The sequence below is a fragment of the Mus caroli genome, chromosome 6 (genome assembly GCF_900094665.2).
Source record: "Mus caroli chromosome 6, CAROLI_EIJ_v1.1, whole genome shotgun sequence".
Classification (NCBI taxonomy): Eukaryota; Metazoa; Chordata; class Mammalia; order Rodentia; family Muridae; genus Mus; species Mus caroli.
This window is the reverse complement of record NC_034575.1, coordinates 114307664-114330803: the sequence shown is the minus strand read 5'-3', so window position 1 is coordinate 114330803 and position 23140 is coordinate 114307664. Positions and strand designations below refer to the sequence as shown.

At 45.9% G+C, this 23140-nt stretch overlaps 1 protein-coding gene across 1 annotated transcript in view; it reads right to left on the bottom strand.

Moving 5' to 3' along the window:
* The window catches only part of Cacna2d4 (calcium voltage-gated channel auxiliary subunit alpha2delta 4), a 111090-nt gene that overhangs the window by 55313 nt on the left and 32637 nt on the right, over positions 1-23140 (bottom strand). The window contains exons 9-19 of the mRNA XM_021164150.2: positions 21706-21780; positions 21226-21315; positions 21010-21123; positions 20590-20668; positions 18401-18534; positions 15617-15694; positions 14858-14938; positions 14502-14576; positions 11037-11123; positions 10486-10557; positions 9739-9802 (exon numbers count right to left, since the gene is read on the bottom strand). Coding sequence (XP_021019809.2) covers positions 9739-9802; positions 10486-10557; positions 11037-11123; positions 14502-14576; positions 14858-14938; positions 15617-15694; positions 18401-18534; positions 20590-20668; positions 21010-21123; positions 21226-21315; positions 21706-21780 — 949 coding nt within the window. The remainder of the gene's footprint in view (positions 1-9738; positions 9803-10485; positions 10558-11036; positions 11124-14501; positions 14577-14857; positions 14939-15616; positions 15695-18400; positions 18535-20589; positions 20669-21009; positions 21124-21225; positions 21316-21705; positions 21781-23140) is intronic.

Below are 23140 nucleotides of genomic sequence, written 5' to 3'. Positions count from 1 at the left end.
AAACAAACAAACAAACAAACCCCCTCCCCAAAAAGCTGAGAGTACACACTAAAGGCAGAGAAAATATATACAATGAATTATAGCAGACACCCCTCAGATTTAGAGTTAGACACAGACACACAAATACAATAGGCATATATATCCAGAGAAGCTCCTCACCATGACATATGACAGACAGGAAGTCAAAAGTGCAAAACAAGAGAAACAGTGTTGCAGCCTATGAGAGGAGGGCGGAGAGGTGGCTCTGTGCTCGAGAGCCCTTACTGCTCTTGCAGAGGGCTTGGGTTTGATTCCCATCACCCACGTGGTGGCTCACAATCTCTGTAACTCCAGTTTCAGGGGATCCCAAACTCTCTTTTGGGTTTTTCTAGGACACATGCACTTCTGTGTACCTACCCGTACACATACACAAAAGTAAAATTTAAAAAAGCAGTGAGAGAAAAACAATCCAACACTTCAACGAAGAGAGACACATCGGNATAACGTCAGACATCTTGTTAGCAGAACTCAAAGCCAGGAAAGGATGGAATAATGTACTTCAAGCCCGGAAGGTAAGTAACTGCCTACTAAGCCAGCTGTGTCTAGCATAGATATCNTGAAAAATTGGTGCAGAGATAAGGATATCACAAACACAAACTTGAGCAGTTAATGCCAGCAAGACAACAATGCAGGAGACACTTAAAAGAATACTATAGACAGAGGAAGTGGAGAGACTGTTTCAGTCATGAGAACATATTAAAGGATGTTTTATGAAAGAAATAGGCTGGAGAGATGGCTCAGCGGTTAAGAGCACTGACTGCTCTTCTAAAAGGTCCTGAGTTCAAATCCCAGCAACCACATGATGGCTNACAACCACCCGTAATGAGATCTGACACTCTCTTCTGGTGTGTCTGAAGACAGCTACAGTGTACTTACATATAGTAAATAAATAAATCTTTAAAAAGGAAAGAAATAGATAAATGAAGAATCAGGAAGAAACCCACACGTCCAACACAGCGAACCAGCAAACTCCTAATATACTAATAGGGTTGAAAACAAAGACAATTCAGCCAACAAGAAAAATAATCTGCAAAGATTACAGGAATCAGTAAACACCTCTCAATAATAACCTTAAGTGTGACTGTCCTCGCCTAGCAATAAAACAAAGAAAATATAAAGACAAAACAAAACAGAAAACCACCACCAACAAAACCAAACCTAGACGCTTGGCTAGGTATGATGGTGCACACCTTTCACCTCAGTGCTCAGGAGACAGAGGCAGGCAGATCTCTGTGAATTTGAGGTCAGCCTGATCTACAGAGTAAATTCCACAATAGTCAGGGTTGTTACACAGAGAAACTGTGTCTTGAAAAATCAACCAACTAACCAACCAACCAACCAACCAACCAATCAACCAACCAACCAACCAACCAACCAACTAACCAATCAACCAACCAACCAACCAACCAACCAACCAACCAACCAACCAACTAACCAATCAACCAACCAACCAACCAACCAACCAACCAACCAACCAACCAGCCAACTAACCAATCAACCAACCAACCAAAACTCAGACTGCTGAGTGGACTGAAAATCTAGATCTGTCTTTCTGTTGTCTCCAAGAGACTGACAAAGACACAGAGTTAAAATTAAAGGATGGGGAAAAATCTGCCAAGTGAACAGAAACCCATACCAAACTGTCACAGTTCTGATATCTAATGTAGACTTCAAAGCAAACTTAGTCTAAAAAGATAAAGAAGTCTACTACATATTAGCAAGGAACAATTCTTCGCAAAGATGGATGAAATTCCATTTTGAATATTACAGTATTTTCATTATCCATTCATCTGTTGGTAGACACATAGACTTGTTCCATTTCCTCACTAATATTACACACAGACACACAGACACACACACACATACACACACACACCCCTCAAACAGGAACTTTAATTTCACAAAATGATCACTAATGGACTTAAAAGGTCAGATAATGATTAATAAAAATCACAATTGGTGATTTTAATACCCCGCTCTAATTTCTAGCTAGGTTGCCCAAAAACTCAAAATCAACAAAGAAAACTCAAGAATTAAATTACACTACAAATCAAATGTACTTAGTAGATATATACACAGAATATTCTCTCCAATAGATATAGAATACATATCCCTTTCAATAGCCCATGGAACCTTCTTTAAAATATATCACATTCAAGGTAAAAAATCAGATCTCAGCAATTATAAAGGAATCTAAACAATCATTTATATTTTCTCATTATAGCACAATAAAGCTAGAGTTCAACAGCAAAAGCCTAAAGCAATTTTATATATAATTTTATATATTATATAAATAAAGCAATAAATCACTTTTCCAATTTTAAATTTTTAAATTTTAATTAGCATGTAAAGTACGCCCTGGCTGATTGGAACTCCTGATGTAGTTTAGGCTGGCCTAGAACTCATACAGATCCACTTGCNTCTGCCTCCCAAGTGCTGGGACTAAAGGCATGCACCACCATGCCTAGCTGTAAACTTCTGTTATCCCTCCTTCTCCTCTTGTGCCTTCCCACTCCTGGTACCCTCTTACCTGCGTTCGTTCATGTCACATGCNTTCTATTACACATTTCCTTTCACCCCTGTACACATCTCTCCTAGTCCTCTGGCTGGTAAAAACACAATACACACAGACATTGAAACTTTACTCTGCCATGCAACAGTGAACTGTGTATTGTGTTCTCTCGAGACTCATCTATTCATTTCACAGACGTGTTGATTGGTAGTTTTGTTCTGTTAGTGTTTTATTTTTTTTCAGGTTTTAATTTATTCTAGTTATTAACCACCTCTCTCTGAGGCACAGTTCAAACATTCTCCATCCTCTAGACATCTGTTCACTCTGTTTAAGTTTCCTTCGTTTTGCAGAAGCTTCTCTTATAACCCCACTAGTCAATTCTTGGGGCTATTCCTGNGCTATTGGCTCCTGTTTAGAAAGTTCTTGCCAGCAGGGCATGGTGGGGCACACTTTAAAATCTCAGCACTGGGCAGGCAGAATCAGGTGGATCTCTGAGTTCAAGGTTGGCCTGGTCTATATAACAAGCTCCAGGACAGCCATAACTACATGGAGAGAGTCTATCTCAACAAAACAAAACAAAACAAAACAAAACAAAACAAAACAAAACAAAACAAAACAAAACAAAACAAAACAAAACAAAAACAAAACAAAAAAAAGGACAAAAAGAAAGTTCTTGCTATGCCGGTGTCTTTTGGGGGTGGGGGTGGTATATGGGGTCTTTTATTATTTGCTCAAATTTCTTTTCCACTATTTTATTGGCACATATTGATTTATACTATAGTATGTTTCCTTATGACATTTTCATAATGCACTTCAGTCATGTTCACCCATCACTCACCATGGCAGTCTGAGTGAGAATGGCCCCCACAGGTGCATATGTTTGAATACATGGTCCTCAGTGGGAATTATTTGGGAAGGATCTGGGGGCATGGCCTTGTTGGATGTGTATCTCTGGGAGATTGATTTGAAGGTTTCAAAAGACTCAGGCCATTCCCAGCCTNCCCTCTCTCCCTTCTGCCTGTGGATTGAAATTGAGCTCCGNCTCTAGCCACCTTTGATCATNCCTTTGCTCTGCCATCATGGGTCCAACTGAGAACCGTCAGACGATTAAATTCTTCCTTTTCACAAGCTGCCTTGGTCCCAGGAATAGAGTAACCAGGACACCCACTATTGCCTGCCCCCTCCCATGCCTCTTTANCCCCCCACTTCTCCCAATTATCTCCCGTCCACTTTCCTGTCTTCTTTGGTGGGGGTGACAGAATTGGTTTCATTAGGGTTTGTTTACAGGAGCATGGACATTTTTCTGATGCCATGCAATTTTAGTGTTTAAGATCAAAATTAATATAGTTTACCTATTTTTGAATTGACTTTTGTGCAATATAAAAGATATGAACACATTTTATTCCTTTTCAGGTGGATATCCAGTTTTGCCAGATCACTTGTTGCATAGGCTGTCTCTCCCCCACCCACCCCAGTGGATGTTTCTGACACCTTTGTCAAATATTCCTGTGTGAGCTTACTCATGGGTCCTCTCTCTGCTTGGTAGATATGTCTGTTTTGGTGGCATTACCATGCTGTCTTGTCACTATGGCTATGGTGTCATTTGAAGTAGGAGACTGTGATATTCATAAGCATCCTTTCCACCTAGGATAGCTTCAGCTACACATGGCTTTTTGCTTGTGTGTGTTTGTTTCCATACAAAATTTGAATTTTCCCCCTAGTTTTATGAAACTGTTACTAGCATTTTACTATTGCAGTGGGTCTGTATACTACTTTTGGTGGCACAGCCATGTTCATAATATCAATTCTGTTGGCCCATAAGTGTGGAAGGTCTTTCCACAACCTACCATTGTCTCCAATTTCTCTTTTCAGTGCCTTAAAGCTTACACTGCATAGGCCCTTCAGTTCTTGGGCTAGGTTTATTCCTAGGTACCTAATTACATTTCAGAAAACACTGCGAAGGGGATTTTTTTCTTTTCTTTTTTTTTCCTGTTTGTCTCTCCTTTATTTATATATACTTTCCTTTTTCCTTTTTTATTTATTCACTGTTTAATTTTTTTTTTTACAATACAGACTTTATATCTCTCCCAGTTCACCCTCCAACTGTTCCACATCCCACACCTCTTACCCCAGTCGCCAAGAAGATGTCCCCATGCACACCCCCATCCCACCAGACCTCCCCACTCTCAGGGATGTTTTTTTCTTAACTTCTTTCTCACCAAGTTTGTTGCTGGCATTTAAGAANGCTACTGATTCTTGTATGTTGAATTTGCACCCTGGAACTTTAATGAAAGTGTTTATTAGATCGAGGAATCTTCCGGTGGCATCGATAGTGTCTATTAAGTATGCAATTATGCTGTCTGCATACAGAGATAATTTGAATTCTTTCTTATTTTTATCCCTTTTATCTTTCTCATGTCTTATTGTTCTGAAATGTTGAGGATTGTACTGGATAGGGGCCAGGAGCTTGATAACCTTGTTTCATTTCAGAATTCAGAGGGAAGACCCTCAGTTTCCACCCATTTAGTATACCGTTGGTTAAAGGTTTGTCATATTTGACCTCTATTGTTTGGAAGTACTCCATCTATCCCTGGGTCTTCAGTACTGTCTTACTCACTGTTCTATTGCTGTGAAGAGACACCATGACCAAGGAAACTCATATAAAAGAAAGCACTGGAGGCTTGCTTGCAGCTTCAGAGGGTTGGTCCATTGTCATCACGGGAGTGTGGGAGCACACAGACAGACAGGGATGGTGCTGGAGCAGTAGTTAAGAGCTGCATCTTGACCCACAGGCAGGAGAGAGAGAGAGAGAGAGAGAGAGAGAGAGAGAGAGAGAGAGAGACTGGGCTTGGTGTGGGGGTTTGAAACCTCAGAGCCCATCCTGAGAGACATATGTAGTCCAACAAGGACACATCTTACAATCCTTTCCAAACAGTTCCACTAACTGGGGACCAAGCATTCAAGAACCCGTGGGGCCATGCTCATTCAAACCATCACAGGCTCCTTTATTATGAAGCTACATTCCAGCATCCATCTAGGTGGTTATGTAAGTTCTCTCCTTAAGCTCATTTGCATGGTGCTATTGGCACATATTGCTGATCATTACCACATTTATTGATTTATGTATGTTGAACCAGCTTTGCATTCCTAGGATGAAAGCAACTTTGTTGCAGTCTGTGACCTTAATGTGTTCCTGAATTTGGTTTGTTGGCATTTTGTTGAGAATTTTTGCATATGTGTTGCTCTGTGGTTTAATTTCATTTTTGGTATCTGATTTCATGGGATGTGTTTAGCAGTGTTCCTTCCATTTCAATTCTGTAGAATAGTTTAAGGAGTATCTGTGTGAGAGCTTCCTTAAAAGTTCTATGAATTCCGTAACACATGTGCAAAAAGCGTGGTCTTCCTCCTTCAGCACCTATGCCTTTAACTCCTTGGTGAGAGGTGGACCTCATAAGCCCCTCCTGTATTTCTGATGTAATGTTGACTGCAATGTTTGGAGCTGTTAGGGATTCCTGGTAGAGCAGTTGTGTCATGTCTGGGAGACAGCATTTCACAACATGACTTCCCTCCTTTCCTCTGGTGCCTGCATCCTTCCACCCCCCTTTTCTAGGATATTTTTTGAAGCTTGAACATAGTTATATTGATGTCCCATTTAGGGCCACTCAACAGCCACTCGTTCTCAGCACTTGGGTTAGTTATGAGTCTGCTATAATTGTTGCCCATTGCAAAAATGGGTTTTGCTGCTTACCAAAAAGAAGAGAGCACCACTAATCTACGGGTAGATAATCATAAATATTTAAAGGACAGTTCAACAGCCATATCATGTCCACTTAGCAAAATGTTTGGGGAGACTTTTCATTACCACTTTAAACTCCTTGCTTGTTATGGATTGATTTGAATTGTTTATAATCTCTGGTTTTACTTTAAGTAGGTCAGCTGTAATTTAGTAGAAATTCATCTATTTCTTTTAAGTTTTCCAGCTTTTTGTAATGCAAGTCTGCTAAGTATACCCTAACGATCGTCTAGATTTCAGTGCACTCCACAGTGACAACTCCCTTTTCATGTCTGCTTTGATTCATTTCTCACTCCCTGCTCTCTCTGTCACTCTGTCTGTCTGTTTCCCCCCCCCCCTTTTTTTAAAGCTTGGCTAGGGGTTTTGACAACTTTCTCAAAGAAACAACTCTTCATTTTACAGATTCAAAGTATTGTCCTTACAGTCTTTAGTTTACTCATTTCTGTCACAATCTTTATTGTTTCTTGCCCTCTATTGGGCTTGGCTAGACTTGTCTGATGTTTTTGTAGCCATAAGATGCATCTATAGTCAATCTACTTGCTATCTTTCTGAGTTTCCAATGAGAGCACTTGGTGCTCTAACTTTTCCTGTCAGGGCTACTCTGGCTTCATCCTGGGGATTCCAGTAGGTTGTGCTATTGCTTGAGTTTAGGACTTTTGAAGTTGATTACCTGATTTTTTCCCAAGTACCACTGCTCTTTCATAAACCATATTGTTCAGGGCTAGTGAGNTGGCTCAGGGAGAAAGGGAGCTTGTCACCGAGACAGACGGCCTGACTTCAGTCTCCAGAAGCCACATGATAGGAAGAGAACGGACCCCTGCAAGCTGATCTCTGACTTCTGTGCACATGTCATGGCATGTGTGCACCCACAGGAAAACATACTCAATCAATCAATCAATGCCCAAGTCTTAGACAACATATTTGTGTATGAATACAGAGTCATTAAAGAAAGCAAGGAGGAAATAAAAAAAATTCTAGAATCAAATGAATGCAAGCATATCTTACCAGAACTTCTGGGATACAGATAAAGCAGTTGTAAGTGGAAAGTTTACAGCTATGTGTTCTTACACTAAAAAATAAAGAAAGTGCTATTGAGATCACTNGAAGGGTAGAGCTGTTCGCTGCTAAGGCTGATGACCTGAGTTTCATCCCTTGAATGACATGATAAAAGGCGAGAACTCCAACACCACAAACTGTCCTCTGATCCCTACAGGCAAACCATGGGTATGTGTGTGTGTGTCCCCTACCACACAATGCACATACTAAATAAACAAATATATACATAATAAATAAATGTATTTTTAAAAGCCAGAAAGATTAAAAATAAATAACCTAATGATGTACCTCAAGTCTTAGAACAACAAGATGAATCTAGACCAAACGCAGTAGATGGCAAGAAATAATAAAGACAAAGACAAAAATTAATGAAATTTAAAAAATAATGTATAGACTTAATAAACTTGGTATTTTGAAAAACTAAATAAGATAAGCCTTTAGCCAAAACAAATAAAAGAAAGACCCGGATTAATAAAATTAGATAAAAAGCAGAAGTTACTACAGAGTTCAATGAAATCCAGAGGACCATTAAGGAATATTTTGAAAACTCATATTCTAAAAAAAGAAAATGTAAACTAGAAAATTTAGTAGAAAGGGATACATTTTGTACACACATGATCAATCAAATTTAAGTCCGCAGGATAGAAACAACTTAAATATATTTGCAGTTATCAGTGGGAGTGAAGTTGTACAGAAAGTCTCCCCACAAAGAAAAGCCCAAGACAGATGGATTCACCACCCAAGTCTTACCTAAGCCTCAACTAACCCTCAAAGAAGAGCTAAGACCAATCAATGCTGCTCAGAAATGGAGGGAACTTCTGACCTGTCAGTGGAACAGCATAGAGAATCTAAAGACCAATCCATACAGCCACCTAATGTCTGACAAAGGCATAAAAAATACATTGGGGAGAAGGAAGACTTCAACACAGCTGCCAGGGAAAACTGGGTTTCTATATGTAAGTTAATAGAATTAGGTTCATGTAGCTGACCTGGCTCAATAAAAACAAATCAAGGCCTTTTATATAGCATCTAAAGCTTAGAAGCTGCTGGAAGAAACAGGGGAAAACGTCAGGATACAGACATAGGAAGGACTTTCTGCAAAGGACCCCAGTGGCACAGCATCCTAAGAACTGACAAACGGGATCACATGGGTAAAAAGCCTTACGAAAGCAAAGGAAGCTGTCTCTAGCAGGAAGAGACAGCCTACAGAGTGGGAACAAATTAATTTCTTGACCACGTAAAGAACCACAGAACCAAACACTGAAACCGTTATACAGTGCCAGTGGAGATGTAAACTTGTCTAGTCACTATGGAGATCAGTATGGCAGTTTCTCAAAGCACAGACTGCTATGTGACCCAGGCATATCACCCTTGGGTGTGTGCCTGAAGGAATCTAAGTCAACATNCCACATGGGCCTCGTCCTTCCTTGTTTATCACTGTTCTGTTCACATAGCAAAGAAATGAACAGCCTAGATGTCTGCCGCTGGTCTTTGCTACTTTGTGGGTTCTTTTTCCCACCCTTTATCCCCCCATNCCACCCCCTAACACTAGATAGGAGAGAAACAGGATAGAGGGAGAGATAGAGACATAGTTCTTCTTTGAGCACAACTACTAACAAACCACAACCAACACTCCTGAACGAACACCAACCACTAACCCCACCCATTGGGGCTCTAGCATTTGTATACCCTCTGAAAGATTCTCAGAATTCCCAACATCACACAGTTACAGAAACTATCTGCAGCTGGCAAAACCACACCTCTGTTACAGCACGAGGCAAATCATAATCAGCTGCTGCAAAGCANCTCCATATCCCACACCTGGGATTAAAACGAAAACATATTCTTATAATTTTTTAAAGAAACCCAAATCCCTTATCCCAGAAACTCTTCTGTATCTATTCTATTTTCTCATTTGATTCTTCAGATAATAATTATCTCTTTTTTTCTTTCATGTTTAAGGAAGTCCTGACACACCGCAATGGCTTATTAGCAGCGATGAGCAAATATCCCAGGCAGGAAGAAGTTCCTGCACAAGTTGAGACTGCTGTTCTGGTTAGGACTCTGCCTGTTGACTTTGAGGAGCATTGGAGATACCTTGAGAGGACCCTGGTCCTGGGAGAAAAGGGTGAGAGCAAACTCCACCCACTGTGTGTGCCAGTGTGATGGCCATAGCACAGTTGTTCTGGTTGCTAAGTGGCCATGTGCACATGAGGTTTCTCATGCTAGGTTCTATATCCTGGCAGCTGGGACTTGGCAGGAGTCTTAGGACATGTTGAAGACACAGAGAAGGGACCGAGACTCTTGATAACAGTTATCTCTGTTGATCTGGCATTACTGATATTCCCAGTGTGCCTGATGGGGCAGTAGGACCCACAGCAGTCCTGGTGGAGATCAATACCCTGTGTAGAAGGGACACTGGCCAGCGCCTCTCAGTTTGTCCTCTGCAGAGATCTGTGTACAAGGCAAGGACTCAGGTCTAATTGCTGCAGACAGATGCTGTGTTCTTTGAGCGGAGGCAGGTGGGTAAGGAAGGAGGCGGTGGGGGTGGCTGTACAGGAGGAGGTGACATTTGTTAATATGTCAAGGGGCCGTGTGAATTCAGAGGATGCGTCAGAATCATCTGAGGGAGAAGATGAAATGGTCTTTTCTAATGACACACAGGTCTGTAGAGGCAGCAGGNGGTTTCCGGTTTTGCTTCTCTGTAGTAAGGGCATTTGTTTCTGTCCTCAGTGTTTGGATGGAAATCAGCTTAAGGGAGGAGTGAACATTCCCAACTTTTCCCCATGCGACACATTTTAGCAGAGCTTCTGGCAGTTTGCAAAATTAACTGTCACTTTCTCCCTTTCTGTCATAAACAACCAAAGGGCCAAATAGCAGGCAGCAGAGGGAAGAAGAGCTGCCAGTGATCTGGGCAACCTCCACACCCAGCGGTCTCCAAAGACGAGCATCCGTGAGATCAACAGAGCCCTTCCTACCCCCACGGCTTTCCCTTTCTCTTCACAGCCCCCGGCCACAATGAAGTCCAGGTTCAGGTTCAGTGGTGCCTGAGTGGACCTCACAGGCACTGTCACTAGCTCCTTACCCCTTTGTCCAGTGGCACCTTCACGTCCATGGAGTGAGACCCGGTTTCCCCATTGATCATGGCGGTCCTCAGCTTTAAGAGGAAAGAAAAGGGGATTGGGGCCTATTCACCTGGATCTGGGCTCTGACCATGTCCTAGGATCCCTGGGACACTGGGTCTTCCCTTTGCCTCTGAGCAGACTTCTAGGAGGGAAGATGGACCTGAGTCTAGGTGCCACTGCCTCACAGTTGTGGGCTCTCACTGAGGCGGGGCTTTGAGGGATGGATGCTCTGGAATATAGGGCTGTGTTGCTGAGACATAATCTCCTCTAGGATGCACTATGGATACTTAGACGTTAAACTTGACAACCCTGAAACCATGCTGGGCTTCTAGGCATGAGCTCAGCCTGTCTCAGTAACCTGTGACACCAGGGTCATGGCTCGATATCCACAGTTGCTGAAAGGATCATAGGCACAGAACCCAGCTGCTCGCCCAGAGGCCTTGGCACTCCCAGGACACTCAGTGCTCGTCTACCTGTGACAGGGCTAACTGGGGGAAANCTTCCTACTCACGATTTCAGCTTGGTCCTCCCACTCCACTTCTGAGAGGTCCACACTGTTGTAGTTGGGTTTGGGTCTCAGCTTCTTGCCTTCTCTGTACTGGAGTGGGCCAGACAGAATGGAAAAGGTGGGGTTAGCATGCACCCTGTTCCCCTTCCCTCTTCTTTAAAATCTTTCAGGTACCCTCATAAAATCAAAGCATCCCATAATCATAATGAGCCAGACCAAACTTACACTCAGTGCAAAGCTTGATCAATGTGTGCCACAGATGGCCTCTGAGCCTCCGTGTGTGTANGTGTGTGTGTGTACATTTCTCATGTCAGGCATCTCCCTCCCTATTTTGAGAGACAACTTGTCACAGTTTGGACAGGTCTTATTACTAGAAAGTTCTCTCTCCTGTGGAGTTCAAATCTGTCTCCTAACTTACTTCTTGTTGTCAGCTTTCATCTGGAGCCACCTAGAACGTAACGTGTTCCTCCTGACAGGGCTTGAGATGCTCAATCTTGTCACTTCTAAGACTTGACTGTCTCCAGCTAAACATTTCCAGTCTGAGGATACCTCAGCTCTCTCTGAAGATGCTCAGCTCTGTCAATGTCCCCCTGAAAATGGAGCTGTCGGGGAAGAAATCAATATTGCTCATGGAGTCTGGCCAGGAGAAGAGAGAGGTGTGGTTTGAACTGAAGCACTGTGGCCTCTGCCTGGGTTTCTGCCGGCTGCTCGGACAGCCAGGCCAGCTTGGATGCCCAGATGGCGCCATAAGCCAGGCAAATCCCTTCGGTGTTCTCACGTGGTGCTCTCCCACGCGTGGGTGTTCAGTTTGCAGAGCGCCCACCTATTTCTCATGTATTTCATCTTGTTAATCTCAGATGATCATTTTAGAATGCTTCATGAGCAATCACTTTCTCCTCCAGATTTTAAGGCATCTGCAGACGCAGCTCATCTTGATAGGGTTTTTTTTTTTTTTTTTTTTTTAATTTAAATTGGTCAGATCCAAGGGCAGATCTGCAGTGCTTAATAACCACCTGTCTCCAAAATTTGACACAGATCCCTGAACCAATTCTCCGAGCAGAATCATTCTCTTGTTCTTCCTCCCTCTCTCCCTCTCTTGCTCTTTTTCACTCTCTCTCCCTGACAGATATCATCATGTTATCTGTAATTACGCCCATGGTACTTCCCTGGTTGAGTTTAGTAGTGCCATCAATAAAAGAGGAGAGTTTATCACCAGAGCATCTTAAAAATAGCACCATCTACTTCTGTAAATGGGTCCCCGGTAGATNTTTGGGAGTTGAAGTCACCATCATTATGTATCTTATTTCTGCTGGTTATTTCATTTACTTGGGTTTTGTTTTCTTCTCTCCTGATTGTAGTATGGATGTCACTCCACTGTCCCTGCTCTGAGTGCCTCCTTACTCCTGGCCCACACAATGTTCTGTTCTCAGCCTTCCTGAGGTCCNGAGTCCTTAGTGCTGCCCTGTCTTCTACCTGAGCTGTCTCTCTGGCAACAGCCCAGTGCTGTTTCCCAAGTCTCAGCTACACCTGACAGATTGTAGCCCATCNTTAGCCTCTCAGAATAAGCATATGACTTCATTTGGTTGGGGACACTGACATAGAAAGGTTTTTAGGCCCCCAGCATGTCTCTTGACCTTTCTTATTCTATTGCTAGGAATATTCTCTATTATTTTGCTTTCTGTAATTTCACCATTTGCTTTCCTGATAATANCTTCCTTAAGCAGTACCCAGTGTAAGCCCCACTGTGTCCTTTGGTAAGCAGTTCATATTGTTTACATGTCTTCACACATTAGATTTTGATTAGATATGTTCTTCTGTTTACAGCACTCTTACTAGCACGATAATGTCAGGCACACAGTAGGTCCCCAATATGAACTGGCTAGTGAAGGCATTATTCATGTAAGTTACCTAGATGGATGCATGCAAGTGGGTTTCTGATTCATGTCCCTTAATTCTGTATGTCCCTTAATTCTGTAGGTCCCTTAATTCTGTATGTCCCTTAATTCTAAATGTCAACTCTGGGATCAACTTACATGTTCTCTCTCTGTGAGTCACTTGATAGCACTGGTCCAAGAACCTGTTAGTATAAGGCTGTNCATTATGGGTTCAGATAAATGCCCTGTTGAGTCTGAATTGGGAAGAGAGTGGGAATGGACCAATGTGTCTCCCATCTGAGCCCTACCATTTGCCTTNAGTTGTTCAGTTAGATGTCTTAGGAGATTCTGTATCCACTTGAGCTAACTGCCATGAGACTTAGTTCAGCTGGTCTCCCCAAATGACTCCCGAGGCAGGGAAGCCCCTTTGTCAATTCTGCTATCCAAGCCTCTTGGGGTTCCTTAGAAGTCAGAAAACAGTAGGTTTAAGATGCCTCCAGGCCATCTGATGCACTTCCCCCCTTATCCCTTCAGCCTCACACCAGCAATGTGGCCATTGCCCCTGTGGACAGGGCCAATCCCTGGACGTAGAGTATTCAGACACCAGGTGCTTGGGAGAACTCATGTGAAAATACCCACAGCTCCTGGACAGAGTCAGAAGGGGACAGGGGTCCTAGGCGACATCGAAGGCACGCCCAGGGAGCCTTCACTGCCCTTGTGAGAGGGCCTTGCTATTTTTGTTGTGAACTCAATGTTCACATTCCCTTCTTGGGCCTCTGGGGCTCTGCTGCTCCATCTGTCAGATGGTAGGAGGGATGGAGTCACCGAGGCAGTGAGGGTTTGTGATAAATGTCTGCAGTGATCAAGCTTAAAAGATTTATTTGATTTCGAATTAAGTGTATGTTGTATCTGTGGGTGTGTACATGTGGACGCAGGTGCCCGTGGAGACCAGAGGCATCCCATTCCCTGGGACAGGAGTTAAAGAGTGCTATGAGCTGGCTGAAGAGAGTTCTGGGGACTAAACTCAGGTGCTGTTAGCTGCTGAGCCATCTCTCCCTCATGGTTTGCCTCTTACACAACTCTCAGAAGCCTCTTTATGGGCGGCTGGGCTCCAGCGTGACACTGCTGGAAAATGCTGGAATGTTTGGAGATAAAAAGCCCAGTGAGAGGGTTAATGTCCTTAAAGAGGGTTACAGAACTGGAGTCTCTTTCTCACTGTATTTCAGGGGTCAACAGGTTCATTCCGTCCCATGCTGTGTTGTATGCACCCCACCAGAGCATAAAGCACTAGGCTTAACCAGCTATGGACTAAAATAGTTCTTTCTCTATAAGCTTGCAATTACAGATGTTTTATTACAGTAATGGAAACTGGGCTGTTCTGCAGGACGCCATTCTCACAAGCCCAGCCTGTATCACCTGCTCTCTGGTCTGTTCACCAATCATTCCATGTGCTTTTTTGCCTTAGGCATCCTCCTAGATAATGATTTGGAAACAGGAATGACGTCGAGTTTCCTCTTGTATGATCCGAGGAATTTTAGCCTTTATTTATTTATTTTTTTGTGAACTGTCCCCAATTCTCATAGGCTGTACTTACCAAAGGTCGGAGGTCAGGATGAGAGAGGATGTAGCCATTGTTAGTGTTCAAGAAGGCATANCCNTGCACCCCAAGCTGCCAAGGTCAAGGGTGGAGGGCATTAGACATGTTAGATGGCTAGGCAGGGGAGGAGGGGAAGGGATCGTTGAAAACAGCAGCAAGTGTTAAATAGGGATCATGGTAAGCCAGGGTCACGCTTCCACCTACCATTCTCTGGTCAAGCAACCATGGACAGAAGCCAAGAAACTGAAACTGTGAGCCCAAAGAAATCTCTCCTCCCTTTGAGCTGATTTTTTGTCACAGCAACGGAGAGCTGTGGCTTAGGTACCATCCCCCTGGGATCCCCTCAGGCTCACCTTATATCGGGGTGCTAGCTTCATGAGCTCTCTTAGGGTCACGTCAGAGCCCACCACACCCAGGAGAATGCCATGGGATCTCTAGAGGGGACAGTGCAAGGTCAGGGAAACCGAGATGCCCAGACTAGACTCTAGGCCTCCCTGGAGCCTGGAAAGGGTAGCATTTAATGATCTTCCTTTGCAGTTAGGCTGAGCTCCTCCAAATAACAATGTAGACTGTCAGATGGGGCCAGCTCAGAGGCAAGCTCAGCTGTTAGGAAGATTAATGCCCTGTATTAATATTTAAGTAGTAACATTTAAATGAAACACAAAGCAAAGTGAAATATTAATATTCATGCCAGAGGATGAAATAAAAGGACCATAACTTATGTGGACTCTATAGCACAAGGGACCCATAGGGAAGTGTTTTCTCACCAGACAGACTATGCAAAGCTCTAGAAATCCCCTCACTAGAGGCCTTCACCTACAAGCAGGAGTCTACCCACTTGGGCTAGTTAAGTGTGATTAACTTGGAAGGCTAGCACAGAAGACCCCATAGCTTTCTATCTCAGGAATAAAGCAGGGGTTGCCCCACCCCCAACAGGCCTGTAGGAGCTTGGGGGACAGCACGGACATCAGCCCCATAGTTGGCCAGGATGTTCTTCTGTAGCTAGCCCAGGATTGGGCTTGGGAAACTGCATCCAACTCTTGCAGCTGGCTGTGAAGCTGAGTGGGTGGGATTCTACCCTCCACGCCATGGCCCAGGGAAGGGCCACTTACTGTTTCATTCTTTTTGCTGAAGACAGGCATGGCCACTGTGGTGAGGAGCATCAGGCTCTGTGCCTCTGAGGTGAAGAGCTGCCAGGGAGGAGAGGGCAGAGATCAGAAGAGGAGCGGGCTTAGGCATCTGCTGGTCTGTTACTCAGAGCAGTGTGGGAACCCAGACTTAGCACTCCCTTCACCAGCAGGAGAGGCAGGGATGCTAAGGGGAGCTAGTGGGAGTGCCAGGGGAAGGCTGGGAGAGATGGGAGGAAAGGCGTTTAGTGAGGCTCATGTCACCCAGCAAAAGCAGTGTGTGAGCTAAGCCGTCTCATCTGGGCAGACCAAGGATGAACCCAAACCCAGCAAACAGAGTACAGCATCGCACAGCTTTTCCAGAAGCCTCTGATGTGGACCTGAGGGTGTTGCACTGCATGGCCCAGGCCAGGGAACAGAAAGGAAGACATTTCTGCACAGCCACTCAGACATACAGATGTGGTTTAGGAGCAACGGTCTGAAGGTAGGGTGTCTGAGCATCGGCTGCCTCAGGTCACCCTAACACATGTGGGGCAGACCNCTAGCTCTGTTCACTCAGGATCAGGAAGGGATTCCCCTGCTGCCTCGGAAGGAGCCTACAGGTGTTCCTCTATTAGAAGGAAGATGACAATGATGCCAAGCAGAAACAACCTCTCTATGCAAGCTACCTGTTGCTCAGGTCATTGTGTGTACACTAGACCTCCCTGGATCAGTAGCAGCTTTCACTGTTCTCTTCCCCTTCCTCCAATGTTTTAGCATGGAGCTGGGAAGCAAGGTGTTCCCTGCATGGACTACACTGGCATCTCCTTTATTCTAAGTTCAATCTTCCCAGCTACACAAGACTCGTAGGACCCCGAGGAGCTGTGGNTCTCCAAGCCTGGGGANCATCTTCAGNGNAGCTGCAGCCAAGCCTTGGCTGGGCCTCCTTTTCTACCTCCCTTAGGCCTTGTCCCATGCTTGGGCAGCGTGTGCTATCCCCGTGCCTTTGGCTCTGGATCATGGTACAGGTTACCTGTCCTCTCAGTGAACTACTGTCTTAACCTGAAGGCTCCAGGCATCTGCACATGGGCCTGGTTTTCAGGGATGTCCACAATGCAGAGGACATCCCTGAAGTAAGGGGAGGCTTGGAGAGATGTGATAGCAGGGGCTTTAACTGAGGAGACAGAGGACTTTTTTTTTTTAAGTGAAGATAAAACTGTGCCTTCGTCTCCAGGCAGAGACAAACACTGATCCTGGGAGGCCATGCTGAGTGTAGAGTANCTCAGTTCCTGTCAGCTCAGTAGGGCTGACAGGAACTGCCTGAAATCATTTGCACAGTAGCCTAGTGAAGCAAGGCTTTATTTATCTCTGCCACTCTCCTCTCCTTCCTAATTCCTCTGCAAGGCTCACACTTACCTGCTNCCTAAGTGTGGCTNCTACCTAGGTGTGGCCACCACTGTCCACAGCCCAGTTTCCTCTCACATTGCAAGTTCTCAGACTTCCTTCTGCCAGGTCCCCAGCATGCCCATAATATACACACGGGAGAGAGGCCCAGGGAGCACACGCTGGGCTGGGGGCAGGAGGCAGGCAGGGATGGATGGAGAAGGGACAAGCAAGAAGGGATGAGTGTACGCATGCAATGTAGGGATGTCAAGACAGTACCAAAGCAGGTCTTAGCCTCTCTCTTCTTACCTCTCCCTTTCCCCCTCCCATGTCTCCGACCAGGGTCAGATAGCCTGTGACCAACAGGCACCCGAGCAATAGAGGGGACAACAAATGGAGAAGGTTCTTCCCTGCGGTCTCAGCCATCAGTGTGTGACAGATGGGGTCCCCTGGGCAAGGCTTCCAGGAAGAGCCTGCTCCAGCAGGTCGGGTGCACTGAAGGAACTTGAGAATGGATTCCTAAGGCTTTTGGTCCCAGCTTGGCAAGGTGGTTTATGGCTATGGTTACATGCTAGAGTGCACGTGCCCTTGTCCTCAGGTACAGAGTGCAGGAAAAGAAAAGCCAAAAGGGCATGATGTCTTCTCAGCCACCTCGGTAGCTTGGGAGGCAACACGGATTTGAGGTCAGCAAGAGGTAAGTGTGCGAGCCAGGAGGACTCCTGAGTGGTCTCCTTTAAGGGGCTCAGCAGGATTGCCTACGCTAGCCCTGAGAAGCAGGGAGTTGGGGCTTGGGCTGTAGGAAGGAGCCTGGGTTCCTGTGAGCAGAAACCTTACCAGCTCTGAGATGGCCAGCACTAAACCTCTANNCTTTTTCTCTGCCTTGGTCTTATCTAAGCCACTGTTGTCAGGTCTTAATCCTAGTTTGCTTATTGTCCCAAGGCAGGCGGCTACATGTAGGTGCAATCTGGGAAGAGGCGGGAAGGTCTCCCTCACATCCCCCAAAACATCTTTCGTGACCTCCTATCTTGGATATTTTTACTCCTCTGCACAAGATATCACCTCTTCCAGCCTGTGACATGCTACAGAATGGTGAACCACTGGTGTGAATATTCTCTTCCCATGGCTGGCAGGAGAGGACAGTATGGAGAGTAATGTGGAATGGCCAGGAACACAGGGGTAGGGTGTCTGTTGTGCAGGGATCTAGGCCTCTGGGGCAGGTGGGCACAGAGCAAGGCTGCAGCTTAGGCTGAGGGCTGTGAGGGAAGGAGGTGACAGAAGGCTTTTTGTCACACTTGATGCCTCTTCCTATGGAGGCACAATGTTGGACTCTCTGGACCAAGATGTCACCACTTGCTCCTCCCCTTAACTCTGGCCTCCCTGCCCATCTGGACCCATCATTGTGCGCACCCGGCTGTCCATGTAAGCCTCTGTCCAGATGATGTCGTGGTCATGGTTGATGACCATGGGGCGGCTAAGCACATGCAGGTACTCCATCACGCTCTCCTGTGCATCCGCCAGTGTGGAGATCTGTGTGTAGTAGCCTGGAGAGGACAAGGCTCTGTGACCACAAGATGCAAAGGACAAGCTCTTACTTGGTCCCTATGTAGGGACCATGCTCACTTCCAGCTTCTGGGTGCTCCTAGCTGGGCCCCTTTCCTTCCTGGAGGTCATGCCTTGTCTCCTAGTACAAGACAAAGAAAGGCCTTCTCTGCTCCAGGTTGGAAGACCTTGGAGGAACCTTCCCATCGCTAATATTTCCCCCACACAACAGCAGGGGCTTCAGCTTCAGCAATGAAGATAGCCTCAGCGCTACCGAGAAGGGCACCTGGCTAATGAGGCTGTGCACCGTTTAGTAACTTTCGTTCTCATTTCCCACCACTTCCCTGAGCCATTCGTTCCACATGACAGCAAAGTGGGACAGTTTGCTTTCTACCACGCCTCATGCCTAGAACATGCTCTTCCCTTGATGTGAAAGACCCTTCGAGCCTGCCCAGCCTGCACCCTGCCCAGCCTGCATCCTGTCCAGCCTACACCCTGACCAGTGCATGCCTTGGTGCCTTCATGACACATTTAAGTCATATTGGAACTGAGGGACACATGCTGGTTACACCAAGGTCAAGATTGAGCCATTTGTCCCATCACCCTTAAGCCACAGCCTTTGAACAGCACTGGGTACAAAGTAAACTCACAGTAAATTTTTGTTGAATCAACAGAATTACATTGCAAGCCCAGGTCATGGGTTCTGATTCCAGATAGAAGAGAACTCTTGGTGTACACACCCACCCACCCACCCATCCACCCACCCACCATTGTTCCAGGGAAAGTACTGACTTGTTGTGTGTGGGTAACTGGTACATGTGATCCCAGCACTTGGGAGGCTGAGGCAGGAGGATCACCATGACTTGTAGTCATTTTGGGCTCTCCAGCAATAGCCTATCTTGTAAAACTAATAAATAGGGGTTGTTAAGAAGTCTCAGTGGGTAGGGGCACTTGCCAAGAAGTCTGAACACCTAGTAGGTTCAATCCCTGGAACTTGCATGATTGAAGGAGAGAACTGACTTCCACAGGTTGTCCTCCAACCCCCACATGTATGTGACTGGGCATGTGTACAGATGGGCATGCACACATACACATACACATACACATACACACACACATACACACATACATACACATATACACACATACACATACAATACACACACACATACACATTACACATACACTTCATACACACACATACACATTATACACACACACACACACACACACACACACACACACACACACAATAAGTAAGTAAGTGTAAAGTTAAAAAAAAGCTAACCACCCTCAGGAAAAGAATCAATCAAGAAATAAATGGGGGCTGGAGTAATGGATCAGTCAGTAAAGCACTTGCCAAGCACAGAGACCTGACTCTCACCCCTAGAATCCATGTTTTAAAAAATCTGGGTGTGCTGCCTTGCCCTTACAATCTAGTGNTGGGGAGGCAGAGATGGGTGGATCCCTGAACCTCCCCAGGTAGCCAGACTAGCTCAACTGGTAAGAGAAATCCTCTTTCAAAAAAACCAAGATGGATGGCCCCTTCTCAGGAACAACTCCTCCTGACATCTGTCCTCCGGCCTCCACACACANGCACACANCACATACCCATGTTTCCCCANTGTGTGCACACATATAAGGAAAAGAAAAGGTGACCTTCTGCTTTTGACTTTGAAAAGAGTCAGTGCCTCAATTTGCCACAATAGGGATGAAGGCGGGGCCTGAGAGANCTGACATTGAAAACGTGGGTCCCTTCTTGCTTCCCGCCCTGTCTTCTGTGTTGTGTATTTGTACAATGCTTTGTTTGAGGAGACCGTTCTCTTGTGTAAGTGGCCTCTGCTTTGCATTTTGGATGACTATAAGCCTGGAGTCCCTGCAGGGTTGATAGACTGTCTGCTCCTGCTTCAGAGAAATCCGCCCTCCCTTTCTCTGAACAATGGGGACAGACTGCACTGTACTGCTCCTGAAGAGGCCTCTGGCCAGAAGCTTGGCCCTCAGTAATGCTGTCCCACTGTCTCCGTGTGGACTGCACAGTGTTTCACAAAGTCACTTACCTTTATTGTTGCAGGCGATCCACTTCATGCGGTCAGCGAAAGTCACTTCTCTTCCAATAAGGTAAGTGAAAACTCGGACCTGTCCGTAAGAGACGGGCTTAGCAGCTGCAGGCAGCATCAGTGTCATTTATGAAGGGCTCACATCTAGGGCCATGCCAGGGTCCCAATGAGCATGGAACAGTTCTTATGTCTCAAAACCACGCTGGTCCTCTGCCCTGCAGCCTCTTGCATCCCTCCTCTAGGCCCAGGCTGTTGTAACTTTGGGATACTCAGGACATACGGGAACAGGTAAGCAAGTCTAATGGGAATCAATATTGAACTTGGGGTTGTACTACACACAAGACTACTATGATTTAGGGGAGNGCTCCCTTGGCATCAGAAGAGGCCCCCTTTCCCCTGCCTTCCAGCAGGAGTCAGTACCTTTCGGTCTGGCCAGTTATAGGTCTCAAACACGGGCTCATAGTCTTCCACAGCCCCATCGGTGATAAGCATGATGGCCTGGTTGCAGAGACTTCCTTGTTTGGACTCTTGGAACTGAGGGACAGGGATGAGGCTGTCATCACAGGCTACAACCTAACAGCTGCAATATGGCCTTCCTCTACCCCCACCCTTCCAGGCTCCGCCAGCAGTTGGTACCTGTTTCAGGATCTCGAAAGCTTCAATTAGGGCTTGACTCACGACACCCACACCTTTGACCATCAGCTCATCCACCAACTGCTTGAAATGCTGTCAGGGTGGGGGACGTGTAGATACAAGATGAGGCTCAGAGGATTAAGTGGGTCCAGGAATCCTTGTGTCTGATCCTGACTGGGGAGGGTGCTTAGCAATGTTATCAGTGCCTGGCTGCAAGACCCTAGCTCCACAGGGGCAGCCAACCACATTCACTTGAGTCCATGTGTCTCAACTGCCCAAAGATGAAGTAAGTGTGTCAATCTCTCGTCTCCTAGAAGACAGTGCCAAGGATGAAGCTAACCAGAGGCTGTACTGTCCAGGGTAANCACCACCGACTGGCTTTGCTCTCCCCAGGGGCCATGTGGGGGCAGGGCACTGTATAGCAGTCTTCACAGATACCTTCCCTAACCCTGATGGGAGCTTCGGGCTGTGGTGGACACTCACCTCTCGGTTGTCTCGATCTGCTTGGACAAGGATGCCTTTGAAGCAGGGCTCAATGTAGTGGACGTAGTCATTGTACTGCAAGCCAAGTAAAGGAGAGAGAGAGAGAGAGAGAGAGAGAGAGAGAGAGAGAGAGAGAGAGAGAGAGCAGATGTCTCACCTGGGCAACTGAGCAGCACTATCTCGGGGTGCCTGAACAGAGTAAGCAGAGGCTCTTGACTCTAAAACTGTTCCCCAAATCCTGGTTCTGATGTGAGGTGCACCTTCTAGAGTGTGCTGAGAACCTGCCAATCCTGAGTGAACTCCTATGTGTACAGGCAGGCACTTTCCACCAATCCCAGAGCCTCCCTTGCATAGATCCCACCCCAGTCTGAGTAGGGATTCCAAACTACTGTGTGTTGTTCTTTGATAGAAGGTCTCATTATGCAGCCCAGGCTGGCTTGAAATTAAAGTCATATCTCTTGGCTTGGTTTCTAGAATNCTGAGAGTATAGGTTTGGGCCACCAAGCTAGTTACACACTCACTCTTTCTCTCTGTCTCCATACATGTAGACGGTCATTTAGCTACCCATAGGGAGAAACATGAATTATTACTGTCCCCTTTTCTTATTCTCTCTGGTAGTTAGAATACAGATTTCAGGGTCTTTAACCCACTTTCTGCTTAAGGAAGATGGGAGAGAGAAGATGCAGTAACCACATCACTGAAGAGCTAGGGCTACATCAGGAGAGCTGGGAGTGAGTGTTCTTCCTAGGAGTCTCTCTACAGGGCAGAGTATGGGACAGAAAAACTGCAGGCTCTGAGGGACAGTGCACTTCCCCTCCCTGGTAGATTATGGAACACGTTTATGTGGCCATCCTGTTAGTACAGGCTCTGAGATAGGGGCGGAAGTCAACCCAGGGAGGGGTTGTCTAGGAGTGATGTCACAGGTAAGCTGAGCCTTGGGTAGCAGCTCAGGGTCTGGATCCCCCAACAGGATCATTCTGAAGCAAGACACTCTTGCCTAAGCTTGTCTACGTGGTACATAAATTCCAGCAACAGCTAGAAATGGCAGCAACCATGCAGGCTGAAAAAGGATTTTGGATCAAGTAGCCTTCAGAATGGCATCCCAGGGGGGTTGTCAATGCTGCTTCCATGGAACTCAAGTGGTNCCTGTTTGGTTGTACTTTCAAGCACTCAGCCCCTTGCTTTTATGCATCTCCTTTCTGCCTGTGTATCTGGGCTTATGGGATAAGGAAAGGGAGAGGAGTCATAACAGAGCAAGCATCCAAGACCACCCGGCCGCCTGCGGATGGGAGGTTGCCAGCAGCCATCCTGCCAGGAGCCCATGGCGGGTCCCGTCCCCAGCACTGCAAAGGCTGGTGGTTCTCTGTAGCAGAGCCCAGACACTGAGATGCTCCTGGAGAGTGTGGCCTCCACGAGGGGTGTGCACATTCACAAA